This window comes from Harpia harpyja, chromosome 6 (assembly GCF_026419915.1).
Source record: "Harpia harpyja isolate bHarHar1 chromosome 6, bHarHar1 primary haplotype, whole genome shotgun sequence".
Taxonomy (NCBI): Eukaryota; Metazoa; Chordata; class Aves; order Accipitriformes; family Accipitridae; genus Harpia; species Harpia harpyja.
The window spans coordinates 63,767,885-63,792,099 of NC_068945.1; the positions used below are offsets into that span (position 1 = coordinate 63,767,885).

Sequence of the window (24,215 nt, forward strand, 5' to 3'; positions counted from 1 at the left end):
AGCACCATATCAATTTGACAGCAAAAGCAAGGCAAGGAACATGAACAGCTTTATATACATACACAAAGTATCACATACCTGGTTTGAAATAGGAACCAGTTTCCAGGGGCTATGAGCACCTCCAAATGTCCTTTCATTTCAACAGGAATTGTGCACACTGTTAACAAATTACTGATGCCATGCAAGCACTTATATCCAGAAGTTAGCTGGTTCTTCATCTGAAACTGTCCACCCCCCACCTCCCAAGTAACAGCAATCGGTAACAAGAGCTTCTGTTTCCCCAGATTTAGCCAAGCTTCCTTTTACACAAAAAACATGAAGAACCACCAAATGAATACAGAATTTTAAGAGCTGAAAGAGTAATTATTTTCTTAAGAAACTCAGAGATGTGATACAAAAGAAACAAGACTGAGTCCACATATAAAATTACAGGTTGATGTTATGTTTAACTATTTCTGTTAAAGCCACAGATGATGTCTAGTATGTAATCATGTTAAAAAGTAAGTTTCGAGAAAGCTTTACTATGAAAATGAAATGAAATTTGGTGAAGTTTAACAAATTTCATAACCTTAGCTACTGTGAAAATATTACTTTCCTTGAAATGCATTCAGAATTTCAAATTCCTGAAATGCAAAATGTTCAAACCTTAAGTAGTCTGCTATAATTATATAGCTATTCTCTGAAATGAAGTATTAGCCCTCATAACAAAGAAAAAAAAAAAACCTCTTCTCCACTTTTTTTTTCTCTTCTTTTTTACATAAAGGAAGGATAAGAAGTGCTCACAAAACAAGTCAATTTGCAATTTTAAAAGGTTACTACAGAAAAAAAAGGTACATTCCTTTCTTTCCTTGTGACTATACTATATTGTAAGCAAGACTGTGCCTAAATTCAGAGAATGCTTGACGTTTTAACTGCACAAGCATTAAATGTTGTCATATTTATCACTGAAGAGTCCAATGGCATACTTCAATGGCATCAATCTTCACAGTATGAGATAGGAAAGCAGTCGTTCAGTTGTACTCAGATTGTTGCTTGCTTGCACCATGGTGTAATTGTATTTAACCTGGAATCTAGTGAGAACTCACCCTGACCTTTCAAGTTTCCCTGAAAAAGCTTTTCTACACTTTTATATAAACCAACAGACACAGAGGATGAACAGCTCTTCAGTTCTTTCACTGACTATAAAAAGCAGGTTTTCTTTAAATCAATAGCTTAATAGTTATGCTAAATATAGCTTTTGCCACATTTCTTGCTTGTAATTCAACATAATTCTTCTTGGTACCTCAGTCATCATCTTGCTGATTTCTTTTCTGTCAACGGAACAGGAGAGTTCATAATGTTAGGACACAGTTATCTGAAGTAAGAGCACGAATAAATCATGACAAGTGTTTCCAGATACAATGGATGTTAGAAAATGACTACATTTCTAAGCCATTTTTTGAATGGTAAGAGATAATGTTTCCAGCAAATGGAACAGAGCAATATCAACCCTCTCCCCCATCCCAAACTACAGGATTTTATTTCCAGTAAAGAACAAGATTTGCCCCATACGTCAACCAAAGGAATATACAAGAACCAGAAGACATGATGGTGGTGGAAGAAGTCAGTGGTCAAGATGAAGACAACCTGTCCTCCCTTCCCTAGCTTACAAAGATGTCATGTTTTCATGTCACTGTCCATCAAAGGAACAAAGAAATTGTATTGAAAAAGGAACAAGTGTTTGTTTTTTCCTAATATACTTATCTTCTAACTTTTAAAGTTCTTAAAAGCATTAGCTTCAGCCATTCAAAAAATACATTTCCATTTATACTACATTGGTATTTACATTTATGTTAATTATAAAAGCACAATTCCAGGCACTTTGATGTTGCTGTGTCACAAAGATGGAAGGTCAGAAATTTTTTTCACTACTTCTTACCAGTTTAAGAAAGTCAATTAATTTGTGAACATCCTCTCCTGTAGAAAGGTCCACAAAATCTTTCGGCAGTCGGTAACTCAGGTATGGGCTAGGCTGGACAGTGACTTTACTGTTCGTACAACGGAAAACTGGATAGTCCTTTGGAAAAGATATTTGATAAGAAAAGAACAGTGTATGTGAATAAAGCTAGCAACATTTCTTGAACTCCTCCATGACATCGTCTGAGTCACTTTGCCAATGAGTCTATTTGGCATTCATTCAAGTAAACCTGCACTTTCTAAAAATTGTAGTTCTCTCATTAAAAACTCTGCCCACTTAAGCAAAAGTTAAAATGTTAATAAGAGTCAAATAAAGGCATTCATTCCCTCACTTTAAAATTTCTACACTGTATCAATTATTAATGCATTTAATACACATACACTTAAAACAGTGCTGTAACAATGGAGCTGTAAGGAACTTTGTGCAATAGTATCTACATAAATATGTGGATAAAGAAAATATTTATGATAGAATCCCTAAACTTGTCTTCACAGGTTCCTTGTTTAAACCCATGTTTGCAAATATAACCTTACTGAAATTATGATCCAAGTTTTCCAACCAATCTACTTACTGAAGGCAAAAGTATCTCTATAAAATATCCAAAAATATCTCTAAATGCACAATTGTAGCAACAGGTTTTGGGTAACCTGATATAATTTTCAGTTGAACACACTGACATACAACATAATTGCCCACTGTATGGCAATAAATAGCTTCATTTTAAAGACAGAAGTTCAGTAACTTCAGACCAGATTCTGTGATCAATGTATGCTGAAGCATGAAGATGAGTCACTCTACTTTTCATCCAGGCTTACACCAGAGAAAACTTTGTAAAGCATCTGGCACTGAGAAAAAGAAATCCTCAAAACAAAATTCAGGTGTCCCATGGACAGCTCAAGAATTGGGAGTGTTTTAACAAAGGAGACACAGCTTTCAGCAGGAAGGTTCATTGAATGGGTTTTCATACAGCAATAGCCACACGGTGAGACTAAGAGAAAATGGCATGAATGATAGCCTGCAGAGTGGAGTATTTCCCTTTCAACGTGTTATGAAAATGGCGACAGAACTAAAGCAAAGCTCAAATGTTAAAATCAGCTCAATAAAACATGTCATTTCAGTTAGCTCTAATGCAGTTTAACAGCTAGAAAAAGAAAAGCCCATGCTGTCCAAGGACTTGTTAAGATGTGCAAGTCTCAGGCATGCAGTGCGAAAAAAGTTGGAGTACAAATAAATTAAGATTATTCCTCCCTCTCTGTATTAACGGGAAGTTATTTGTTTTTACAGAGGCAATGCAGCTTGGAAGAGGGATAGAAAAGCCCTGCTCTGCAAGTCCAGGGAGTTCAACCAGAGGACAAGGCTTCCCTGAGGGTATCCGATATGAGGGAGAGACAGAAGTTAAGCTTCTTTTTGCCTTCCCCCAAACATAAATCTAGAGCTCTGGGAAACTGTATGACAGATATCAGGAACAAAGCAGAACTAAGTGATTAAATAGAAAAGTAACAGAGTTTAAGAGAAACTGAGAAGAGCGCATCAAAACTGCATAAAAGCAAGTTTCACGGCATTTTCTTCGCAACCGTGGTCAAAGCTGCAATATGGGCTTGTACTTGCTGTTTGAACTAAAGATTCCCTTGCAGGCATTTAAAACTAGCATGCAATAGCTGTTGAGATTAACTACTGTATAATATGGTAGATTCTACTTACAAAGAGGTTATGTTTCATGATGTAAGGAATCCATTCACTTCAATGGGATTTGCATCACAATTTGATTATAACAAAGAAAGAAAGAGAAAAAGGCCCTAATGCCTGTTGGATTTGTTAGTCAGCCTCCCTCACCGCAGGGCTGTACCTGTTCTGTTGCTTCCCCTTCACCCTGGTCTCCTTTCAAGTCTTTCCCAGAGGTCAGTTCTTCCCACGTAAATAGCAGGGAATCTGTTACTTCACCAAATGGGTTAAAATCTATTAACCAAATCTTACCCTGCAATGGAACAATAGAAGAATTACAACAAGCCACAGAATTAAGACCAAAAAAAAAAAAAAAAAGAAGAAAAAAATCAGAATACACATATATTACTGTAGTATGCTTGGTCTTTAGACAAAAAGATGTCAAAATTGAAATCACCTGGTTTTAAGCACTTAAAATATTCTAATATCCTTTACATTAGACAGTTTTAAAACACAGCAAGCTATGAATTACTAATTTTTGTTGTTGTTGTTGTTAAACTGAAGATCAAATAGAGCTCAAATAAACTGAATTCAGTTCTATGCAAGGTGCTTTCAGATGAGTCCACAGAAGTTCTGTCTAAACCCCATGGTCCTCCAAGATCCCCAGACAGCATGAACAAGGCATATATATTAAAAAAAAAAAAAAAAACAACAAGCCAAACCACCCAACACCACCCCCAAACAAACAAAAAACACCACCCAAACAGGGATTTTGCTTTCCATCAAAAGCCACCTCAGCACTGCTGTACATTCAGCAGTCTACAAGAATTGCTGTTCTTGGTCTCAGAAGGAACTCTAAACATACAGAGCAGGGTCTGCAAAATGCTAGGGGAGATCATGAAAGCTGAAAGGTGCTGCACAGATACAGATAAAGAATAACTTAAAGGCATTTTTAATATAGCCATTACTAGCAGTCCAGACTAGTTTCTCCCACCTCATCTTAATACATTTGTGTTCCAAACAGTTCTGGTAGCATGCACAACAGCATGCCTGTTTTACAGCTGAAAAATGAAAGCAGAGAGACTAACAGACACATTAAAGGTAACAGAGACATCTGCGGGGGAGCAAGAAATAGTTTGCGTTCCTTGAGTCATCTCAAGATACAACCCCCAGCACAGGGCCATCTTTTCTTACCCAAGAAAGTGTCATCTATTCTCATAAAACAAAACATTATAATAAATTATAATGAAATATGACTACAACTGCTAGTAAGAATTTGCAAAACAAGTACTACATCTGGAAGAAATCAGATCTATCAAATATGGAAAGAAAAAGGTTGCTGTAACATAAGCAGGACTGAGGGGTTTTATTGTGTTTATTAAAGATCAACTGGAATTTGAAAACAAACCTGAAGACTGTGTAGCTACTAAAATCTTATTTTGCTTTCTCTTTCTTTCCCTCATTCCTGAAGGATCTTCTTTCTTTAAAAGATCTTCCCTATCTTGATACAAACAGCAAACATCTTCAATGATTTACACTACAGCAATCTGGTTTCTAACTTACAAAGATGCTTTTGAAGCCTTCAGTCATGGAGTAACATGGAGACTTCCTCTCCCACCCACACTGCCTAAGCTACCCCCACAGGCACTAACGCACTATAGAATAGGAAATGCATGGAAACGCGTACAATAGAGAACAGAAATGCTCTGGCTGCTCTGTTATCATCCACAGAGAGTTACTCATGCAGGTGGGGGGAGTCCCAGCACAGATGAAACCAGTGATGCTACTTGTAAACTGGAACCGAGCCAGCACCGTGACCAGAGAGCGTGTGGTTGCACGCGGGCTTTCACAGGTCTCTCAGGGCAGATCCACGGGGTACAGCTCTCACAGAGCAAATTTTAAGAAGCCAATGCACTGCAACAGTAGTACTGAAACCAGACCAGCTACAAAAGAAACTGCAAATTGTGGGGGGACAGACCCACGTGGTTTCTTTCTTGTTTTGGAAGGGTGAAGAAGCACTGATCTTCTAGTGCAACACCTCTGCACAAATAGACACCATCAGTGCAGAGGGTGAACAGGGGCAAGCTCTGCTATCATTTTCCATCTCTGTTCCTCTTCAAAAGGCAGTCACAAATTCTTATTATAAGTGATGTTTTACTTTTGCTAATGGGGACATCTTATTAGCTCCAAGGCAGCAGGAGGAGGAATCTGTAATTTCAGATTCATTCTATCACACTAGAAAAACAAGCTAATGAACCAATTTAATCACAGACAGAAGCAACGGCTGGTAAAGTTCGTTAAGCAGTTCAGAGAATTTTTCCTTGCATCAGAAGTGTTTATACTTAACAAAGGACTTCCCTATGAAAGGCTTTCACAGAGACTCCTCCTTGCCCCAAATACATGAAACTCAGCTTTTTCATAGGAACTCAAAATCGTTTCTCTAGAGAAGAAATGTACCCTGGAAAAAACTGAAAATTGGTTTTGAGACTACTGAAAGCGACACCTGTTTTTTGTGAGCACCCAGCAGTATTTCTCCCTCCCTGCAGACAGCAGTACACCATCTACAACACCAACTGTTTTCCTTGAGATGGTCTTAAATCTGCACTGAGCTTTGGTAGCTGCAAATTGATGAGATGTAGCAAAACAAACTAAATATCCCTTTTCAAGGCTCATTAACGGCAATGTATATAACTCTGGGTCAGTAACCAAAATCTCTTTTCTTAAGACTAAATGCTCTTTCAAGTCTTATATGCAATGTCATGATTTTAATGTAGTTTCAGATTACTTGCACCGTGTAGTCCACTGCACTAAAGAGCAGTAGTAAAGCTATTTATCTGCCATCTGGTATTAGTAATCTTTGTCATATGAGAGCACAGAAATGCACAAGTCAGGAAAGCAAAGTTGTGCATATCTGGAGGGGAAAAAACCCAACCTGTATTACATAAGATATTTTTCTCATCCTAAAACAGGAACCAATAGATTTACCATATCATGTCAGCTTCACACTTTGTTTTACTAAAGCATTAAGCAACATGCTGCTGAAAGGAACTGCCTATGACAAAGACTGTTCAAAGGAATTTAAAAAATAGATAAAATGCAAACTTATATCTCCCTAACTCCAGCTGCACCTTCCTGCACAGTGACAATGCTCACAAGGCAGAGACACAAGCACTAGTTCGCACATTAACAACAGCAGCTGTGAGCTAGCAGTGGTCTGGAGGCACTCACTGCACTTCTTTGTCTTACCACAGCGACTTGTCTTGAATGTAGTTAGAAGTTGTTAACACCTGGGAGATAATACAAAGAGCAACAGCAGAGCTGATTCTCAGGCTTGTCAGCTGTTGCACAACGACTGTGAACTGCTAGCAGCAAAAAAAACCAAAACAGAAGTGGGTCCAAATGAAAACAGGCTACCAGTCCTGCAACATAACCTCTTCAGGACTAGGTCTCCAGATCATCCAACTTGAAAGACTGTATGACAGTGTTTCTTCCTTAAAAGATGACTTGTCTGAGAAGTCAGGCACTAACTCAGATGAGCTCGGTAAAGAGAGTGTAACAGGAAAAGCAGACACATAAAAGCTTATTCTCAACCAGGCCACCACTGCTTCTATGCCACCCTCCAACTCAACGAGCAGGACCTGTGGCAGCCTACCCCATACAGTCTCTCAAGTAACTAAAGCAAGCACAAGGAGGGGGTTGCTCTCATTCACAACCATATCAAAGAACAAGCTTCTCCAAGATGCACATTTAGAGTTGAAAGAATTTAAAACAAGCAGATACTGGGCATTTCTCTCGTTCTGTAGGTGAGGTTGCTGTGCAACCAGCCTCATGAGGAGCATGGGCTCTGGAAATTAATCACACTCAGCAACACTCAATATTCTTTTGCTGCCTATAACTCACGTACAAAGGGAGCGATGAATAATACAGTTGCAAACCACAGAAGTATGTGTGAAAGGCGGTGGATCTGACACACAAAGGGCTATCTGGCAGTTTACAAGACCTGAGGGTAGAAGGCACTGAGAGATATCTACAAACATATTTTATCTTGACAGATGAAGAAACAATGCTCATTTGAGATCACACAGGCTGAAACCTTTTACTTAAATAATCTGTCTTCATGCCTCAGCTGTGAGGCAGAGTACCCAACGGCAGAACGTGGTTCAATGCTGAAGAAGCGCTGCTCCTCATTTTGCCTGACAGCATCCTCAAGTCTGATGATCTGAGCCTGGGCAGGTAATTTTCATTACCGATCAGCATGGCTTTTTTTAGCCCATAGCCTGATTTTAGGTACCTACGTTAAAAGTTGTGCTGAGTAACAGTACAACAGTTGTTTTTCACATGACACACATTCCTGTTTAGTTTCTGTTTTGCAACCTATGGCAGAATTTACTATTACACAACTACAAAATACTTTAGCAACATTCAAAGTCAGAGTCAGGACTTACTACAAATACTCCCAACTCAACTCAAATAAAGACCTTCTCCAATCCAGTAACTGAACAACTCCAACAGTGAGACTCATAAATGTGTATAGCAAAAGTATATAGCAATTTTTTCTTTTTTTGCATTTCTGGTTTAGGATTTGGAAAGGAATTTAAGCTAAAACAAAGACTTACTTCTCATGCACTAATGTGACTCCCCAAAATCACATTGTGATTCCCAAAATCAGGTTTTGAGATTTAAGGCTACACAATGCATTTTTGGTTGTGGTTGCTTTTAAAACAATAAATGTGTGCCTTTCAAGCGCAATTCATCTGACCTGTTTCTCTCCATTGAGACTGGGAGAGGTCAGGATGACTAACTTTGATATTGGCAGCTGAAGTTCAGATGGGACATTTCTCCCCACTCCCTCGCTATCTGGATGCTCAGGGTTCTGATCTGCTGAGCACTCAGAACCACAGCTGGAGCAGTTTTAAAGAAAAAAAATTAGCCTCCATCTGTCTCAAACTGGGCATGCCACATTCATATACTCTTTTGACAGTTATCCCTTCATACCCTAGACTTCCATATATAAGTACAAGTTATCATTTTCCAACCTCACAAGGATAATCTGATGAAATGATTAGTTTTGGTTAAGTTCAGATGCTATAGGTAAAAACATAACGGGAAAAAAAAAAAGCCCAAGGAATGATTTTTTGAGGAAAACATGGTAAGAATCCCCCAAACTTTTTTTAGTGAGCAAAATATCACCCCTGCCTTATTTTTTTAAATATCCCAGCCATTCTGGCTGAATGTTCAGATACATTTCAGTCAAAGGCACCCAGACTAAGCACTATGCAGAGGGGAACCTTAGTAACAGGTAGTGCTTCGCTAAAACAATTCAGTAATGTCGTGTGACATTGATTAAGTACCCATCTTTCTTAAAAGAAAACTAAATTGCCTTCAGTAGACTCACAGAACTGACAAAATTGCAGCTGAAGCCAAAGTTATGTGCTTTAAGACAGACTACTTCTCTGGAAGGTATTTACTAAATAATTACATCACTGGCATAGACATATTTACACACCGAATCCTATTATTCTCCCACTGTGGACAGTATCTAAAATAGAAAAAGACCTGGTGAACAGAATGATAACATCAAGTTGTTTTGGGGGTTTTTTTTGTTTGTTTGGGGTTTTTTTGCCAGGACCACTTCTAGGAAGATGAAGCTATTATTTGCTTCATTGCTGTAGCATTTCAGTTTCCACAGAATAAACAATTACATACAACCTATTGTTCACTTACCCTGCTGTCTCTGTACACATCAAAAACAACTGAAAAGGAGGGGAAAAAAAAAACTATGTTAATCTTAAAAGATATACAATTTCACAGAATATGTCTAAATCCGAATAGATACTTGTGTACACAGCGCAATCTGCAAAGTCAATATGTCTAAAGAACTGCAAGCCAGAATTAGGTTCATTTCCACAAGGGAGCTGAAACATTTCAAGAACTATTGTTAATGCACAGAGAGATCGGCTGCCAGGTTTTTCCATTTAATATTGGTTTCTTCTGTTAATTTTTCCCCCCAATGAAGAACATTTGATAAACTCTTAGCACAGGGAGAAGCTTATCTTCGACATTACTGCTGTTCGGTTTACAGCAGAACGGAGAAATTTCAAGGAAGGATTAAGACTCCACTGTGCTAGACATTGCACAAACATTTAATAAGAAAAAAATTCCTGCTTGAAGGAGATTAGGACTTCAGCAAGTAACAAGACAAACAGGTTGTAGGAACAAAGGGGTCGGTGGGTGTGCTGAGGAGGAGGTGGCAGTGAAATGGCTATGTTTAATGTAACCCAGAGCAGATACAGCACACCTACTAATTATCGACAGCTCTTTCAAACAGACCCTTTGCTACTCAGTGACTGACGCAAAGCTGCCTTGTGTAGCTCCATTGTTGTCCCTCCCCTTGACTTAATTAAGTGTGAATCTTTGTACATGCATCTTTCTATTAGCTTCTGTTCTGTATGGTTAAACAAATCTTTGATTTGTCTTTCTATTCAGCTAGGGAAATCGACAGATAAGCATTCAGGCATGACTACATGCAGAAGTTGTACCAGTTTAGCAGAAAGAAAGAAAAAAAAAAAAAGCCAGATTTAGAAAAACCTCAGACAAATGCTGTATTGTCACTTCCTTCACTAATCAGGAAGGGAATATTTCAGCTAAGAAATTTCCCAATACAAGCAGGATAAACTAAACTCAGGATATGACTGAAGAACACTTGAGCCTCAGCGACTACTCAGGAAGCTGCCCGTCAGTAACAGGGATGTTGATTGATCACATCCATGCATGTAAAGCTACTCAGCAGCTTCATTAACATTTCATGCAAAGTTGGCTGGGCTAAGGGCAAACCACAACTCAAAAGCACCAAAGCCAGTCATGTAACTGTTTTTGACCATATAGCCTAAAAATCCACACAGCTGTTTGCACAAGCTCAGTTACGTCAATTTAAAAATGTCACTCTGGAATTAAGTGCTATATTTTCTCAAGAAGACAAGCCCTTGGTGGCTAAGCAACTCATCAATGCAAAGAGGAGTATAGCAACCCTAGATTTCTTCTCCAGCTGTTCAACTGAACTTGTTGCCTGTACATGTACTCTCATTAGTCATATTCCATTAATGGAAAACTTGCATCTGAGCTTTATTATAAAATTACACCTCTCAGCTTAAAGCAAGCCTATGGCAATCGTTGAGGCTAACGGCATTTAGTGGGATTTACATCCCCGTTAAGACTGATTGCGCATTGGTGACTAGTTCAGGACGCTCGCAAAACACTTAACAGAGAAGAAAACCTGAACTGCTCCCTCTTCTTAGGGACCACCTCAGAGCAGGAGTGTTGTGTGCCAGCGAGACTGCAGTAAAACTTTACCAGCAATTGCTCAAAATGGAGGGCAAGTATCAATACCTCCAGAACACCGTTCTTGCTGGGCTCTTATGAAAGGTATTTAGAAGGTTCTAACAGCATTTCGAAGTATTTATAAAGCATTCACCCATCTGTTATCCTACTGCTCTGACTCAACTCTTCCATCTGGAGATGCTACCAGACCAACTGGAAAAAGCAGAGCAAACAGCATCAAAATCCCCACCAAAATAAGAAGTCGGGAAAAAAGCTATAATACCTTCCCTTTTAAAAGCAAACAAAACAAGCAAACCCAGATTTTTATTGTTAACAACACATATGCTACCAGACAGCAGATCAAGGGATATGATTAGGGATTAATGAAAGGTGGTAAAAAAGACAAAAACCAGGAGACATTTTCTGTGTGGCACTTCTCTGCAGATGGACAAGCCACCAGCATTTAGTGCCTAAGAACAAAAGGTTAACAAACCTTCGTCCCAGAAGGTCACCCTGAAATGTCCGTTTCCCAGAAGGTAACTCGGATGGCATAGTTTTACATCCTTTACATAAGATGACACTTCAGATCTTTCAGTTCACCCGACAGCAGTTTCAGGGCCTAAATCTAGGCATCAATTTCCAAAAATAGTGCCCTGAATTCTTATCTATCAGTTGATTACATACCAGCTAAAATTACATCGGAACACAGAGGAAAATTAAAAGACAGTAATCAGAACATCAGATCTATATGACTGATCTTACTTCAAAACTTTAGGGCTATAGACCTATTAAATTAGTATACTGATTTCCAGACTACCAGTCTTCTCCAAGCAGTGGTCCTTGAGAACTTCTCTGGGCTGAAATAAGGGAACCCTGCAGAGTCAAATTATTAAGAATTTTAATGTAACAGAGACTGGTATTAGAAAGCATCTTTTTCAGAAAGTCAGACAGGACAGATCTATTTGACTGCTCTGGTGGCTCAGCAAAATAATTAACCATGTTCAAAACTTACCTAAAGGTTGAGTTTTCAAAGCTTCATAAAAGACAATACAACTGCCAGACAATTCTTATGTTTATGTACTTTACTAAACTGAGGTTTGGTCTACGCCAGACACAATTTAAATTTCTTCATCATATTTTTCACCACTACTGATCACCCATCACAATGGAACCCTATTCAATTCTCACTAAACCATATCAGGAAACTATTTCCAATAAAATTTGCAAAGGACTCCACATTTAAAGAACAAGACAATTCACTTGTGCTGCTTAGGTGTATCAAATACCGTGGCCTTTATTCAAAAGTTTCAGCAGCTAAACTCCTGTGCATCAATATTCTAGGAGACATTATTATAAAACTTCTTGAAAAAAAATGCTTTCTTCAAGGAATACCTCAATAATTTCACAGCAAACATCTGACAACATCTTTATAAACAAGACTTCTTCTTACTACTGAATGCCTTTTGTTAAGCATTTCCTACCTCACTTCTCAGGTTTAGAATTTTTCTTAATTAAAAACAAGTATAAGGGGAAAAAAGCCTTAAAAAAAAAAGTCATTATATGTCTGCTGAAGGGACCTTTCACTCATTCATTGTGTTTTCCTGAAAAGCTCCAGCCTATTCCTTCAGGGGTTTTTTTGTTGCCAATTTTATAGCCATTCAAAAACTACATTGCTTTGCACGCTCTAGCCACAAGAGCTATAAGACTCTCCCAAGTTAAAAAGAACCAAGCCCTGTGAAAGCAATACCTATGAAGAGAGAGCTGCATATCCACAGACTTAAAATATCGGGGATGCCATTATTTATTGAGAAGTACCCGTTTTAACATTGATCTCCAGCAGCAAATTGGAATTTAGCATATTGCAACGCAGTGCACTGTGGAGAAAACAAGCCTGGCTCAGCAACAGCAAGGGGGCAGGAGGACAGGTCTCATTTCTATGGAGTTTGGCCTGCAAGCCCTTTCAATTTCAAACCTCCCACTACCCTGCAAAAAAACTTCAAAGAGCTAGACCCTTCATTTCTGTTTTCAAGTCTTTGTAACTATGTGTGCAATAAGTATTTAAAAACCTTCATAAACATCCTTTTTCCCTCCCCCATGCTCCCCTTGCTAATTGAAGCCTTAAGATACTTACAGTCTTCATCCAAGAATTTATACTGTATGTGTTTCTCGAAAAACTCCTGTATTGATCTACAGATCTCCTCATGTTGCTTAGAGATATGATCGTAGTATTGAGTGTAGTCCCTCTGTGATATACCTGTCAATAATTTTAGTTCATTATAAAGAGCTTTAGGCATGCAAAAAACCCCACCAGACAAAATGTAGTTATCACACACATGCACATTATAATTTATATTCCAGAAGATGGGGTTCTGCCAAGTTTCAGCTATTACCAATGACTTCCTGTTTGGCTTTACTCTCCTGTACTTAAAGCACTTCCATTAGGAATCTTTTGCTTGAACAGTTCTGTCCTACATTTCGTGAACCTCACTTTATATGTACATGATTTGACTATTTTTAAGTGAATTTCAGGAATAACCTTTGCCTATATTTAAGTTTCCAGTTCCTGTCTTTTGCTTTCCATTTTATTCCCTCTGGTTACTCTGGTCAAAAACCTTTTCTGTTCTGCACATCAGATGTAGGGACCAGAATTTGGAACCATGAAATGAAAAGGGTAGAGGCTAAGGTTGCACATTAGCAAAGATGATAGATCCTAGCATACCATAAAGATTCTCGTTTAACCAATTTTTTAAGCGTGGAATAATGCGTACCTGTTTGATAAGGCACTACAGGTGAAACCTTAAATCCTAAAATCAATGAGATGGCATGCAGTCTAGTACCTTATTTCTCCCATTTGCCCCGTTGAGAGCTTTCTTGCATATCTGACATTAGATAAACTATCCCAGCTACATCACAAGCTCTTAATTTCACACATTTGTTTGTCCACAAGACAATAGCTTAAGTTGAAATCAACAGGATTATACACTTGCATGCATCTTACATGATGGAAGTTCTCATACAGGATGTGTCAACATAAGCCACTGCAATACCCTGCTGGACAAATGTCAAATCAAGATCTGCCCCATCACTGCAGAATGAGTAACTCATGCTATTTAGGGAAAGAAAAAGCCAGAATCCCCCAAGAAAAATGTATCAATGATGGCAGTTTGCTGTTTTAACCATATACAAAACACAGAGATTAAGTTTTATTGTAAGACAATGCTGACTACCTCTAAAGATGTGCTCTTTAAAGAAGTTCATATAAAGTTTATGACGTCAGTGGAACTTTCAATTATTAATACCACTGCAAAGCTTAACTCAGGTTTAAAAACAAAAACCAAGAGATGGTGGTGTCTCAGGGGATGCAGATGCGTAACTGCAAAAACATTCACTACACTGTGCAAGTATCACCCCTTAGTTTGACTGACAGACTTATTAATTTTAAAAGCATGGGAACATGTGAAAAATCTTGGAACTGTCTTCAGAAATGCAGCTGGAGTGCTAAAAAAAACCCATACTGGTATATCTACAAGGTTTCAAAACCTAGTAATGACATGTACGGAGTGTTTAATTAGCCAGCGTACAAATGCTTTGAGGATTTGAAAGTAAGTATCACTATATATATTCTATAATAAATCCACATTCAGATGTTTTAGAGGTTATTAACAGTGATGCAGATCTCTGGCAGTTGTGGTGTTCCAGCAGCATGTAACACGACAGGATTCAGCTCTTCCTCCTCCAAAAAGCTATGTGAGTAGCCATTAAGCAATACTGGCTTAATGGAGAATCTCTGCTATTAGCAAGATAAACTCTGTTACAGAGAACTGTAATAAACCCTGCAATCGGCATGAGTGGAGAGAGAATGGGAGGATGAGCGTAGAAGTACCAGAAGGAACAGCCAAATAAGAGGGCTGAGAACGGTATGTGTTGACAGCACCTAGATTAGCACATCCCAAAACATCTATGTGCAGCTCCATAGGACAGCCAGATCAGGAAACAAAGAACAGGGAGTATGTTCCTAATGATTCACAGAGGTGGGACAGGATGGAGCAACAAATTGCTGACAGCTCCTAACAGGTACAAAAAGGCACATCCAAAACAAGCACAGTCACCATGCTGAGAAGAAGCCAGGAGAAACAATGAGGACTAGATAGGTAATATCCCTTCCATATCATCACAAGGAACCCTGGGCAGACCACTTGTATGCACGCGTCTTAGTGCTTGTGAATATGTAGGTATGAGACAGACAAAATGAGCAAACTTGGTTTTATTTTAAAGCAAAAAAATCACCTTCTGGGTTAGAGCTTTGCTACATCACTGCTATAACATTTTCTTGTTAGAAGAGTTTAGGCAGAACGATTCAATCTTAAGGACAAATGTGCACCAGTCCTGTGCTACTTACGTTTCTGTTCATCTTTAAAGATTGCATGGTAGACCACACCAAAACTGAATTCAAACTCCAGAATAGTATTTAGCCTGAAATTCAAGCCCTCAATTCAAGCACCTGTATGTGCACTAGGTGTCTAAGCTCCTGTTACAGTCAGCAGAGAATAGTCAATACATCCAGAGAGGTATAACTCAGCTAAATTTACCCTAGAGCTGCCAAAATACATGCTCTAGCATGATCTGCCTGTCCTCCAGCTGTCACAGGTCTCCCGATACACCCACCAGCTCTTTGCACACTGTGCATACCCTAGCTGTTCAGTGCCACTTGAGACATTTTACATTTAGGATTTTGAACCAGAGTAACAGATCGACAGGTTTTCTGACTTGGCTACACTGAATATAATATGAACTCAGACACCTCATACACCTGTGGACATGTTCTGACCTCCCCAACTTTCTGCATGTAATATCCACATGTGGTCACGTTTTATCAGCATAATAAACTGCCAACTGCCTCTGTGTTCATTCTGCAAGCTGGCTACGATGCAATTTGCTCCTGAACGTCACTTACAAAACAGCGTTTGGGTGAAGTTTCTGAGTAAGCAATCAGAATTAAGAATATTCCCACTGTAATATTGAGCATACGGTATCGTCAGGCTTTCAAATACAGTGGAAAGAGAAATGTGGCACACCACATTTTAAGTTACAGAAAGAAGAAAACATTAATTCCAGAAATGAGGTGTGATAAGAAAGAACTGTCTTCAGATTTAGCTCTGATTCAAGGAATCAGAGAAACTCCTGAGAACTTCACCTAATAATTGTATCTTTAAGAAAATCCTTACCTATAAGTTTGTTTTCCTTGACAAAGCATCTGAATTCTGCACCAGGGATTAGTTCACACCATTTGCGAAGAACAAGCTATAGAGGAAAAACAAATGACAAAGTATTGTTTCAGAAAGGTAAGAGGTAACTTTTTGTCAACAGGTATACCTTCTAGATCTACAGTTTTGCTGTAGTGATAAGATGACCTCTGAAATTATTCCTGATACAAGAAAATAAAAGAATCTTAACCTGCAGTTCACAAATCATCTTAGCAAATACTTCAAAGCAATTAGACTTCATTTCATAGAATCACAGAATGCTTTCAGTTGGAAGGCACCTTTAAAGACCAACTAGTCCAAACTAGTTTAGAGTAGAAAGGTTCAGACTCGACATAAGAAGAAACTTTTTCACCATGAGGACTGTCAAGTATTGGAACAGCTCCCTCATAGAGGCTGCACAGCCTCCATCCACTGAGGCTTTCAGACCAGATTTGGTAAAACGCCAAGCAACCCGATTTGATCTCATCGCTTACCCAGCTTTGACCATGAGAATGTACTAGAGACCTCCTGAGCCCCTTCCCACCTTAATTACCTTATGCTCTTCCACTCTGTACGGCATTTGTAACTGTGAAATTATTTAGAAACAACTTCAAAGTTACATTAATTGATAAAGCGTGGAAAACAAAAACCCTGCTGTACAACACAACAAATCCATCAGGGAATTGGCAGAAAGTTGCTCCCTAGTCAAAAGAACTGATGAGCAGAATTAAATTTAACCAAATCAACCTCTATTCTGGTACATAACCAAGCAGAATTCTGTGACGCCTTTGAAGGCGCAAATCAGTTAAAATAAGGACATAGGATAGAAATAGTAACCAAACTATTATAGTCAATAGGACAGACTGCCTGGTAATTAAAGCATATCTCTGGCACTTTCTCAAGTTTCTGCATTTCCTAAGCTGAAGTATTCAGATGGATCCATTATTTTGAAGGCCTCAATTACTGCTACGGGATACTAGAAACTCCCAACACCTATCAACTGCAGTAGAAAAACCTCAGTAATCAAAGATGACATTCTTAACTACAGTGTAAACATGAAATTCTTTGTTCCAACTTTTAGATGTCCTGTATATTTAAAGCGCATTAGATCGTGCTTTAAAAAAAATAGTTAATTCACTTTTTTAAAGCCCTTTAAGCCCACAGGATGACTAATGCTATATTTACATAAAAATTATTATTAGAGAAATGACTAGATGCTATCATAAAAGCAATAGCACCACACAAACAGTTTAAAGCATTGTTAACATCTACATCACTAGCCTGACATTTTAATCTGGTAGCAAGCATGTGAAACAAGATACAATAGACCACTTCAGTTCAGAATGTCCCCAGCCACTACTGCTAGCCTTTCTCTTAGTAATCTCGGTTGTGATATTCACAAGCAGCATACTATCAAGACTATAAAACTTTCAGCTATTGAGCTTGTCCTTCCTGGCAAAACCTGACAGACATGAGAGGAAATTGCAAGGAGGCTTCAAAAGTCTGAACTTTAGCTCATCTGATCTGTAATTCAACAAACTCCTTATGACCTGTATTGCTTAACCAGACCTCCCCACACTGTCCAAGCAACACAATTAAAACAAACAAAACAAATTTTATGGGCACATACCCAAGCACAAATGGCACCCTGCCTGTGAGCGATTCATTTAAATTACCTAGAAATCACACAAAGAGTCCTACCTCATAGTCCAAGGAAGGATCAGGGGAATCATCAGTACAGTGAATAAATCTGGAAAAGTAAGGCACAGGCATCAAAATCTGCTTTTACATATAAGATTTTAGCCATAGTGAGAAAAATAATCCCAAACTGTGAATCACAAAAACTACCGTTAAATTATCTCCAAGACGTACAAACCAAGTAAATTCAATACATCAATAACAAACCTTTTGACAATTATCGGGGCAGGGGGAATCTGTTTTTATCTAGTTTAATCTGGAAGCACTTACATTTGGACAGGGACGTGGCTAAAATATGAGTGTTTATTCATTGTTGAGTTTTTTCTGTTTGAATTAACAGTGCTGCTCCTTTCCTCTTTATTGTTATGTTGGCGTAACTGTATTCTCAAAGAGCCAGATAAACTTGAGCAATCTAATCTAGTTTCATTGCAGCATGTTTTCCCTAGTACTTTTAATGTTTAACTTCCTAAACCACACAACAGAGACACATCGTCATGCCCTACAGCAGTTCATTTCCATGAGCACGGGATGCAAACCAGCGCCACTCCTGACTCCACAGCATGGTATCTTTCTAAATTAAGAGCCTTAAGAAATACTCTTACAAATCTCTTGAGAGTAGGAATAAACAAAACTATTTCCATAACTGCAAGCAGATGTCAAGGTTTTTGTTCTTTTGAGTAGCTGACTCTCTGTGTCACCTTTCAGGAACTATCAGGCATGGAGGCAGTTATACCCAAGCCAACTTCTATGCACCTTGTTGTCATTTTACAGCAAATCTTGCAATAAATCCTATAACTTTCAAAGGGAATTAGCAAAATAACATGCATTTTCCTTCCAAGTGTACTCCCTGACCTTACTGGCAACAAACTACGCTGATGCACAGAGCTGTGTAAAGGGTCACTACTGAGCAATAGTCTTAAATGGCAACATTTATACTATCTCCCTTTGGCACTGAACTTAGTTAAGCAATCCAGAAGTCTAACATCTCTAATATAAGCATTGCATTTGTAAGACACAGCTGCCCAGCCTTCGGTTTGAAGCAAAGAGCTGTCGTAAGAGTTCATTCAATATGCTGCCAGCAGAAGTAAATTTCACACATTTTAGTTTAGACTTTAATATGCACTACACACAGAAAAGAAAGGTGATAGCAGGCATGCTTTCCAAAAGTACTGTAATCAAACAGATCATATATATCTGTAAACCTATGCAAACAGATAACATCCTTCAACTACAGTTTATATTCACCGCAATTTAAGATCTGTCAAGGAAATAGAAACAAACTCATGACAGCCTGCAGTTTTGCTAGAGTCAAGATTCCTCCCTTACTAGCATATATGCCTACTACCATGCTCAAGAAAATATCACACACACACAAAAGCAATTATAAACTATATATAAAAAGGCAGCTGAAGGCCAGCACATGGAGTTTTACAGTCACAGCACACTAGGACGTGTATTACCTCTCACAGACTTCCATATCTGAGATCACGGTACCTATAATCTGCTTCATTCCAGTAACAGGCAGCCTTTTCCAGCAGTCAAAAACCAGCCTTATGAACAATCAAAATTATCCCCTGCTCAACCGTCAAATATTTTGGGTGAGAGCTATGTGCGGAAAGATACTTCCTCTTTCCTTATAAGTCAGAAAATTAAATCCTTGGGTGCCATCCCAAGGCACACAGACTGCTCAGGTATTGCTGCCAAATCAAGCAAACAGTCCAAATGATGAATATAGACAAAAATACTGCAAGACACAGTAACATTATTTTTCTTGAGTCTTAATGACACAGGACAGAGTACAAATGAGGAAAAAATGGGAGAACGCAGCAAAAGACAAAATAAACTCAGGTTTTTTGTCGTCTTATTTTCCTTCTGAATAGTGTCCTGAATTTTTGTCAAGAAAAGGACGTTACGATCATCCCTTTTTGGGGGGTAAATTTTGGGCAACCTGCGGTAGTTGCAATTTTGTATTTTTTACCAACTTATTGTAGCATTAATTGTTCAGACCCAGCTGAATTCGTCCATTACATACGGCCTTTTGATCGTAAGAGGCAGGAAGCTAAGCGGGGTTTCTTTAACCCACATCCTAGTCAGGTTTGGAGATACTTGAAAGAAGAATCAGAAAGACTTCAGGAACCCAAAATTGAAAGATATCTGGGCTCTCTTTTCTGAAGCTTTTGAAAATTGTAATTTTGAATACTACTGCGGGTGCAGGAATTAAACTGTACTGCTTATAGGCCTTGTGCTGTGGTCAACAGCTTGTTTACAGATTTATGCTTAGACATCAAGAACAGAAGGATCAAGGTCTCTTGGTATGTAGGAGCTGTATGTTAATCTCCAAATGCATATACTTTGCAACAGGACACACTACATGAAGTCATTATGGGGTTCAGTTTTCGACACTGAGAAAAACAATTTAAGAGGGTTTGTAAGACCTCCAGTACCTATGCTGCTAAGAGAGCCATGAACTCATTTGCAAATCACTGAGATTATTCTATGGATAACAAACTGTTATGAATATAACGAGAATTGTAAAAGTTATTCTGTACCTGACAGTTCCCCTGCTATCATCTCAGTTTATTTTAAAACCTTAATTAAAAAAAAAATAAAAAATCAAGGAGGAACTTCTAACAGTCTTTGAACTGCATCTTTATTTCTTGAATATTGAACCTTGCTGGAAATTTAAGGACTAAAAGAAATAGGAAATTCATGCACCATTCAGAAGAGGATCTTGTACTACACACTGTAAATTGCTAGGAAAAATGGGATGTGAGTAAACCCTCAAGAAAAAAAATCATCAAAGGCCTCATTTTCCACATCCTCTCATGTGGAACTGTCTACCTCGAAATAGGTTATACTGATGTCTAAACCAACAGCTACCGTTCTTGAAAAAAGGTATCCTGAGTGCCAAGTCACATTTTTATGAGCCAACACTGCCTCCTATGTTCTGTTAGGAGAACACAGGCTGTGACTCCTCAACATCTCAGAAAAACTTTGTAATTTCTTTACAATTTGTAATTCAATATTTAGAAGCATTAAGTCTGGTATCAAAAACGTAGTCAGAATGCTAGCTTAAAAACAAAAAGGAATGAAACATCTGCAAGCTTTTAATGTTAAACAATGTGCTTAGGAGCCTGATGGGCTAAACCTCACCCAAGAGCAGACTTTCTCACTTGTTCTCAGAAACAGGCACTGACATTCTAACCAAGCCCTCTTAGAAACACCTAAATGAAAAAAAATTGCATCTCCCTTCATGTTCGTTTGTATCTTGCACATTAATACATTTGGAAACTTTTCCTTGGCCTAGTGGGAGTTGTTTCATTTGCTCTGTTAACCTAGTAGATGTTTCTTACCTACTAAATGTGGCATAGATGGTCCCTTCACCCCGTTTCCTGGGCTTAGGCAGGGTTGAGTAGCTACTTTTACACTCTTTACTTCACCTGCCTAAACAGCTTCTCAAAAAGTTTTCAGGAATGAACTTCTAGAAGTAATGGGTTCATAACACCAGCTGGTCTAGTAAAATACTGAGAGTCAATTTACAACACTTAAGTGCACATCAGAAAACAACCATTCTTGCATGTGACTCATACTCCCCCTCTGTAAGTCATCAAAGGGCAATCCCTGCAAACGATGTTCTCTGCATCAGGTTGCTTCTTCAACAAGGTTGAACTTACAGGACTTTTTATTTCACCTCTACGGTTGTGATTATTAAACAACTGGAAAAATAAGAACACTTTAGCATTCAAAATCTCAGTAGTAGTGCCTGCAGATCTAAAACATCCAGTATTGCCCTGTAGAACAGGAACAACCTCCGAAGTTTGACAAAATTTCCAAGGTTTATTAACAAGCATGATATAACAAGCAGCTTATAATTGAAAGGGCATCAGCATATAATTAGAACTACTGCTAATATTTATACCAGTCTCAAGGTGGGCAATCATGTCTTAATAAAATGTAGTCCTCACATTCTAACAGTAAGGAAGAAAACTGTGTTCTAAACCAATACACTCAACAGGGCTTTAAAAGGATTTTTGTTCAAAAGAGGAGTTTTAATCACTTAACAGAAATCCTAATTACAACCGGAATTTTTTTTTTAATCACATATCCACTACACTAAGTTTTTGAAAGTCTACATTAAATCCTGAGAAGTTAAGGATCACACCACCCACAATTTTTTTGTGACCTCAGCTAAGTAAAATGCAATGCTTACTTTGAAGCAGAAACATAGACTACATTAATGAGTGAACTGCTGTGAAGTCTTTGTTAATTTAGACAAAATTAACGAGGAGGAAAGTTAACTCATTATTCTGAACTTTTCAACCAAACAAAGTGTCAACGTCATGAGAGAATCCAAACACTTAAAATAGTCAAAGGTTATCTAGTCACGCTCAGTATATTTGCATTAAGGCCATATTTTTTAATGGTTTGTACTGAAGTATTGCATAGCTGAAGTCTTCTTGGAACTTGCAATGGTTTGAGAATTACAGCAAGGGCAGTTCCCTGACCTGAACAACGTATGGATCGATACCAGATAAGCAGATAGGAAATGGGAGAGGAAGGAAGAGGCAAAGAAAGTGGTTTGCCTTAAGTCTGACATCACTGGCAAAGCTGGATTAAGAAACAGATCTTCAAATTGCCATTGCAAAGTCTCTTCCATATTATGACCCGTGAAGTGGATTTTTAAATTCATACAGTTGAACAGAAAACAAAACAACAAATAAAAAAGGGTATACAACATTTCAGCTGTTACTTATGCCGGGCAAGAAACTTCTAGACCATACTGAGTATTAATGAAAGAAGTAGAAATACAGTGCATTTATCCCTTCTCCAACTAGCCCTTCCAAGGGATTTGGATGTATTATGTAACCAATTTTCATTTGTTCAGCATTTTGGGTTCTTATGCGAGCTACATTTTTAGTTTCTGCTTGCTAAGGACGAGGGAACTGGCAGCTAATCAATAGTATAATTAAGGAAGACCACCATTCTGATTCAGCAATAATCATTTCACTGTTTGGATGGGGACATTTTGTACAAATAACTTAGCAGTTCAGAAATACCATGCACAGACTGGACAATAATATGTGCTTTAATCAAGTACAACATATTCATAAAATATAAGATCCATGGAGACCAAAGTGATTTTACACATTACACACATTCCCCTAGTCGTAAGTACAACTTCCATGCAAATTCATGGAAATCGGAAGGCTGCACTGCCCATGTTAACTCTACCTTACCAAAACAACAAAGCCTGTTCTGACAAAAAAATCCAACCCCATAACCCAAATTTATACCAACATTAGATTAGACTTTATAGGAAGGGAAATAAATACAACACTTCTCAAATTAAACTTAACCTTTAGATTGCCTGGTGATCCCACAATCAATTCATAAGGTTTGCTTATTTACCACCCACTAGCTGAACTGTGCTATCTGGCAGCGCATGTGGTCTTACCACACTGGAAAAGGAGTTTAAATAGATTGGACTACTGCAACTTGAGGTGTTGTCTTTCAGCTAGAGATTATTCTCCCACAGCAGGGTCAGTAGAAGAGAGCGTGCCTGCTACAGGCTGCTCAGCCACTACCATTCTTAGTCTGGTGTGAACTTAAGGCGGAATTATTGATGGTTCAAGTTAACACCCATGCTGTGAAATCTCACAACATAGGAGCTAGAATGCATTCATTACCTCTACGACTAAGTCAGCACTGCCTGCAGAAAGCAAGGTGAATAGCTGAGGCACTAACTTTACCTGATGTGAGATAAAACCTGACAGAAAATGCACTGATTTCAGTCTCAGTGAAGGCGGTCAAACCAACTCATTCTACCATACAAATGGCACAAACTAAGAGCGCAAACATACACACGGAGTTGCCACATCTTCTAAATCAAGTGGTGCTTGCTAAACACTTGATTGTGTCCCAAACTCATTAGAAAGTGGTTAACCAACAGGAATTCTCCAAGGAGCTCGGGGTACTTTTTGCTGAACTCTTTATACATGGGGATAGTAGAATACAATACCTGTATTATTTAATATACACAAAGGGGTGATACAAAGTGTACCGTTCTTTTCAGACCTACAAGACTCGGTCCTGAAAGCAGTTACAACAAAGGACACATTAAATTTTAGTGCTCAACCCTCTGAGCAAACCATCCTCAAGACACCTGGCCAAGTCACCTAGCCTCCCATTAGGGGGAACCATGAAAAAAAGCTCCTTGGTAAGGCACCAAAGTCTTCTGAGAATCACTATTCGTGCACCTCTGAAATGTAAAATACAGATTTCTCATCTCCCCCATCCCTTTCATTCTCTATGATCCCAGAATCATGATTTCTCAATGC

General features: G+C 38.4%; 1 protein-coding gene across 2 annotated transcripts in view; it reads right to left on the reverse strand.

Annotated features, from left to right (window-relative positions):
- Window positions 1-31: 31 nt before the first annotated feature.
- Window positions 32-24,215, reverse strand: part of CDC123 (cell division cycle 123) — a 35,078-nt gene continuing 10,894 nt past the window's right edge. The window contains exons 7-13 of one of the 2 annotated variants that reach the window (XM_052788752.1): window positions 17,881-17,929; window positions 16,162-16,237; window positions 13,068-13,190; window positions 9,344-9,372; window positions 3,804-3,932; window positions 1,919-2,056; window positions 32-1,310 (exon numbers count right to left, since the gene is read on the reverse strand). In XM_052788752.1, the coding sequence (XP_052644712.1) occupies window positions 1,284-1,310; window positions 1,919-2,056; window positions 3,804-3,932; window positions 9,344-9,372; window positions 13,068-13,190; window positions 16,162-16,237; window positions 17,881-17,929 (571 nt within the window). In that variant the 3' untranslated portion in view covers window positions 32-1,283. The remainder of the gene's footprint in view (window positions 1,311-1,918; window positions 2,057-3,803; window positions 3,933-9,343; window positions 9,373-13,067; window positions 13,191-16,161; window positions 16,238-17,880; window positions 17,930-24,215) is intronic. The other variant, XM_052788753.1, reaches the window with a different exon arrangement.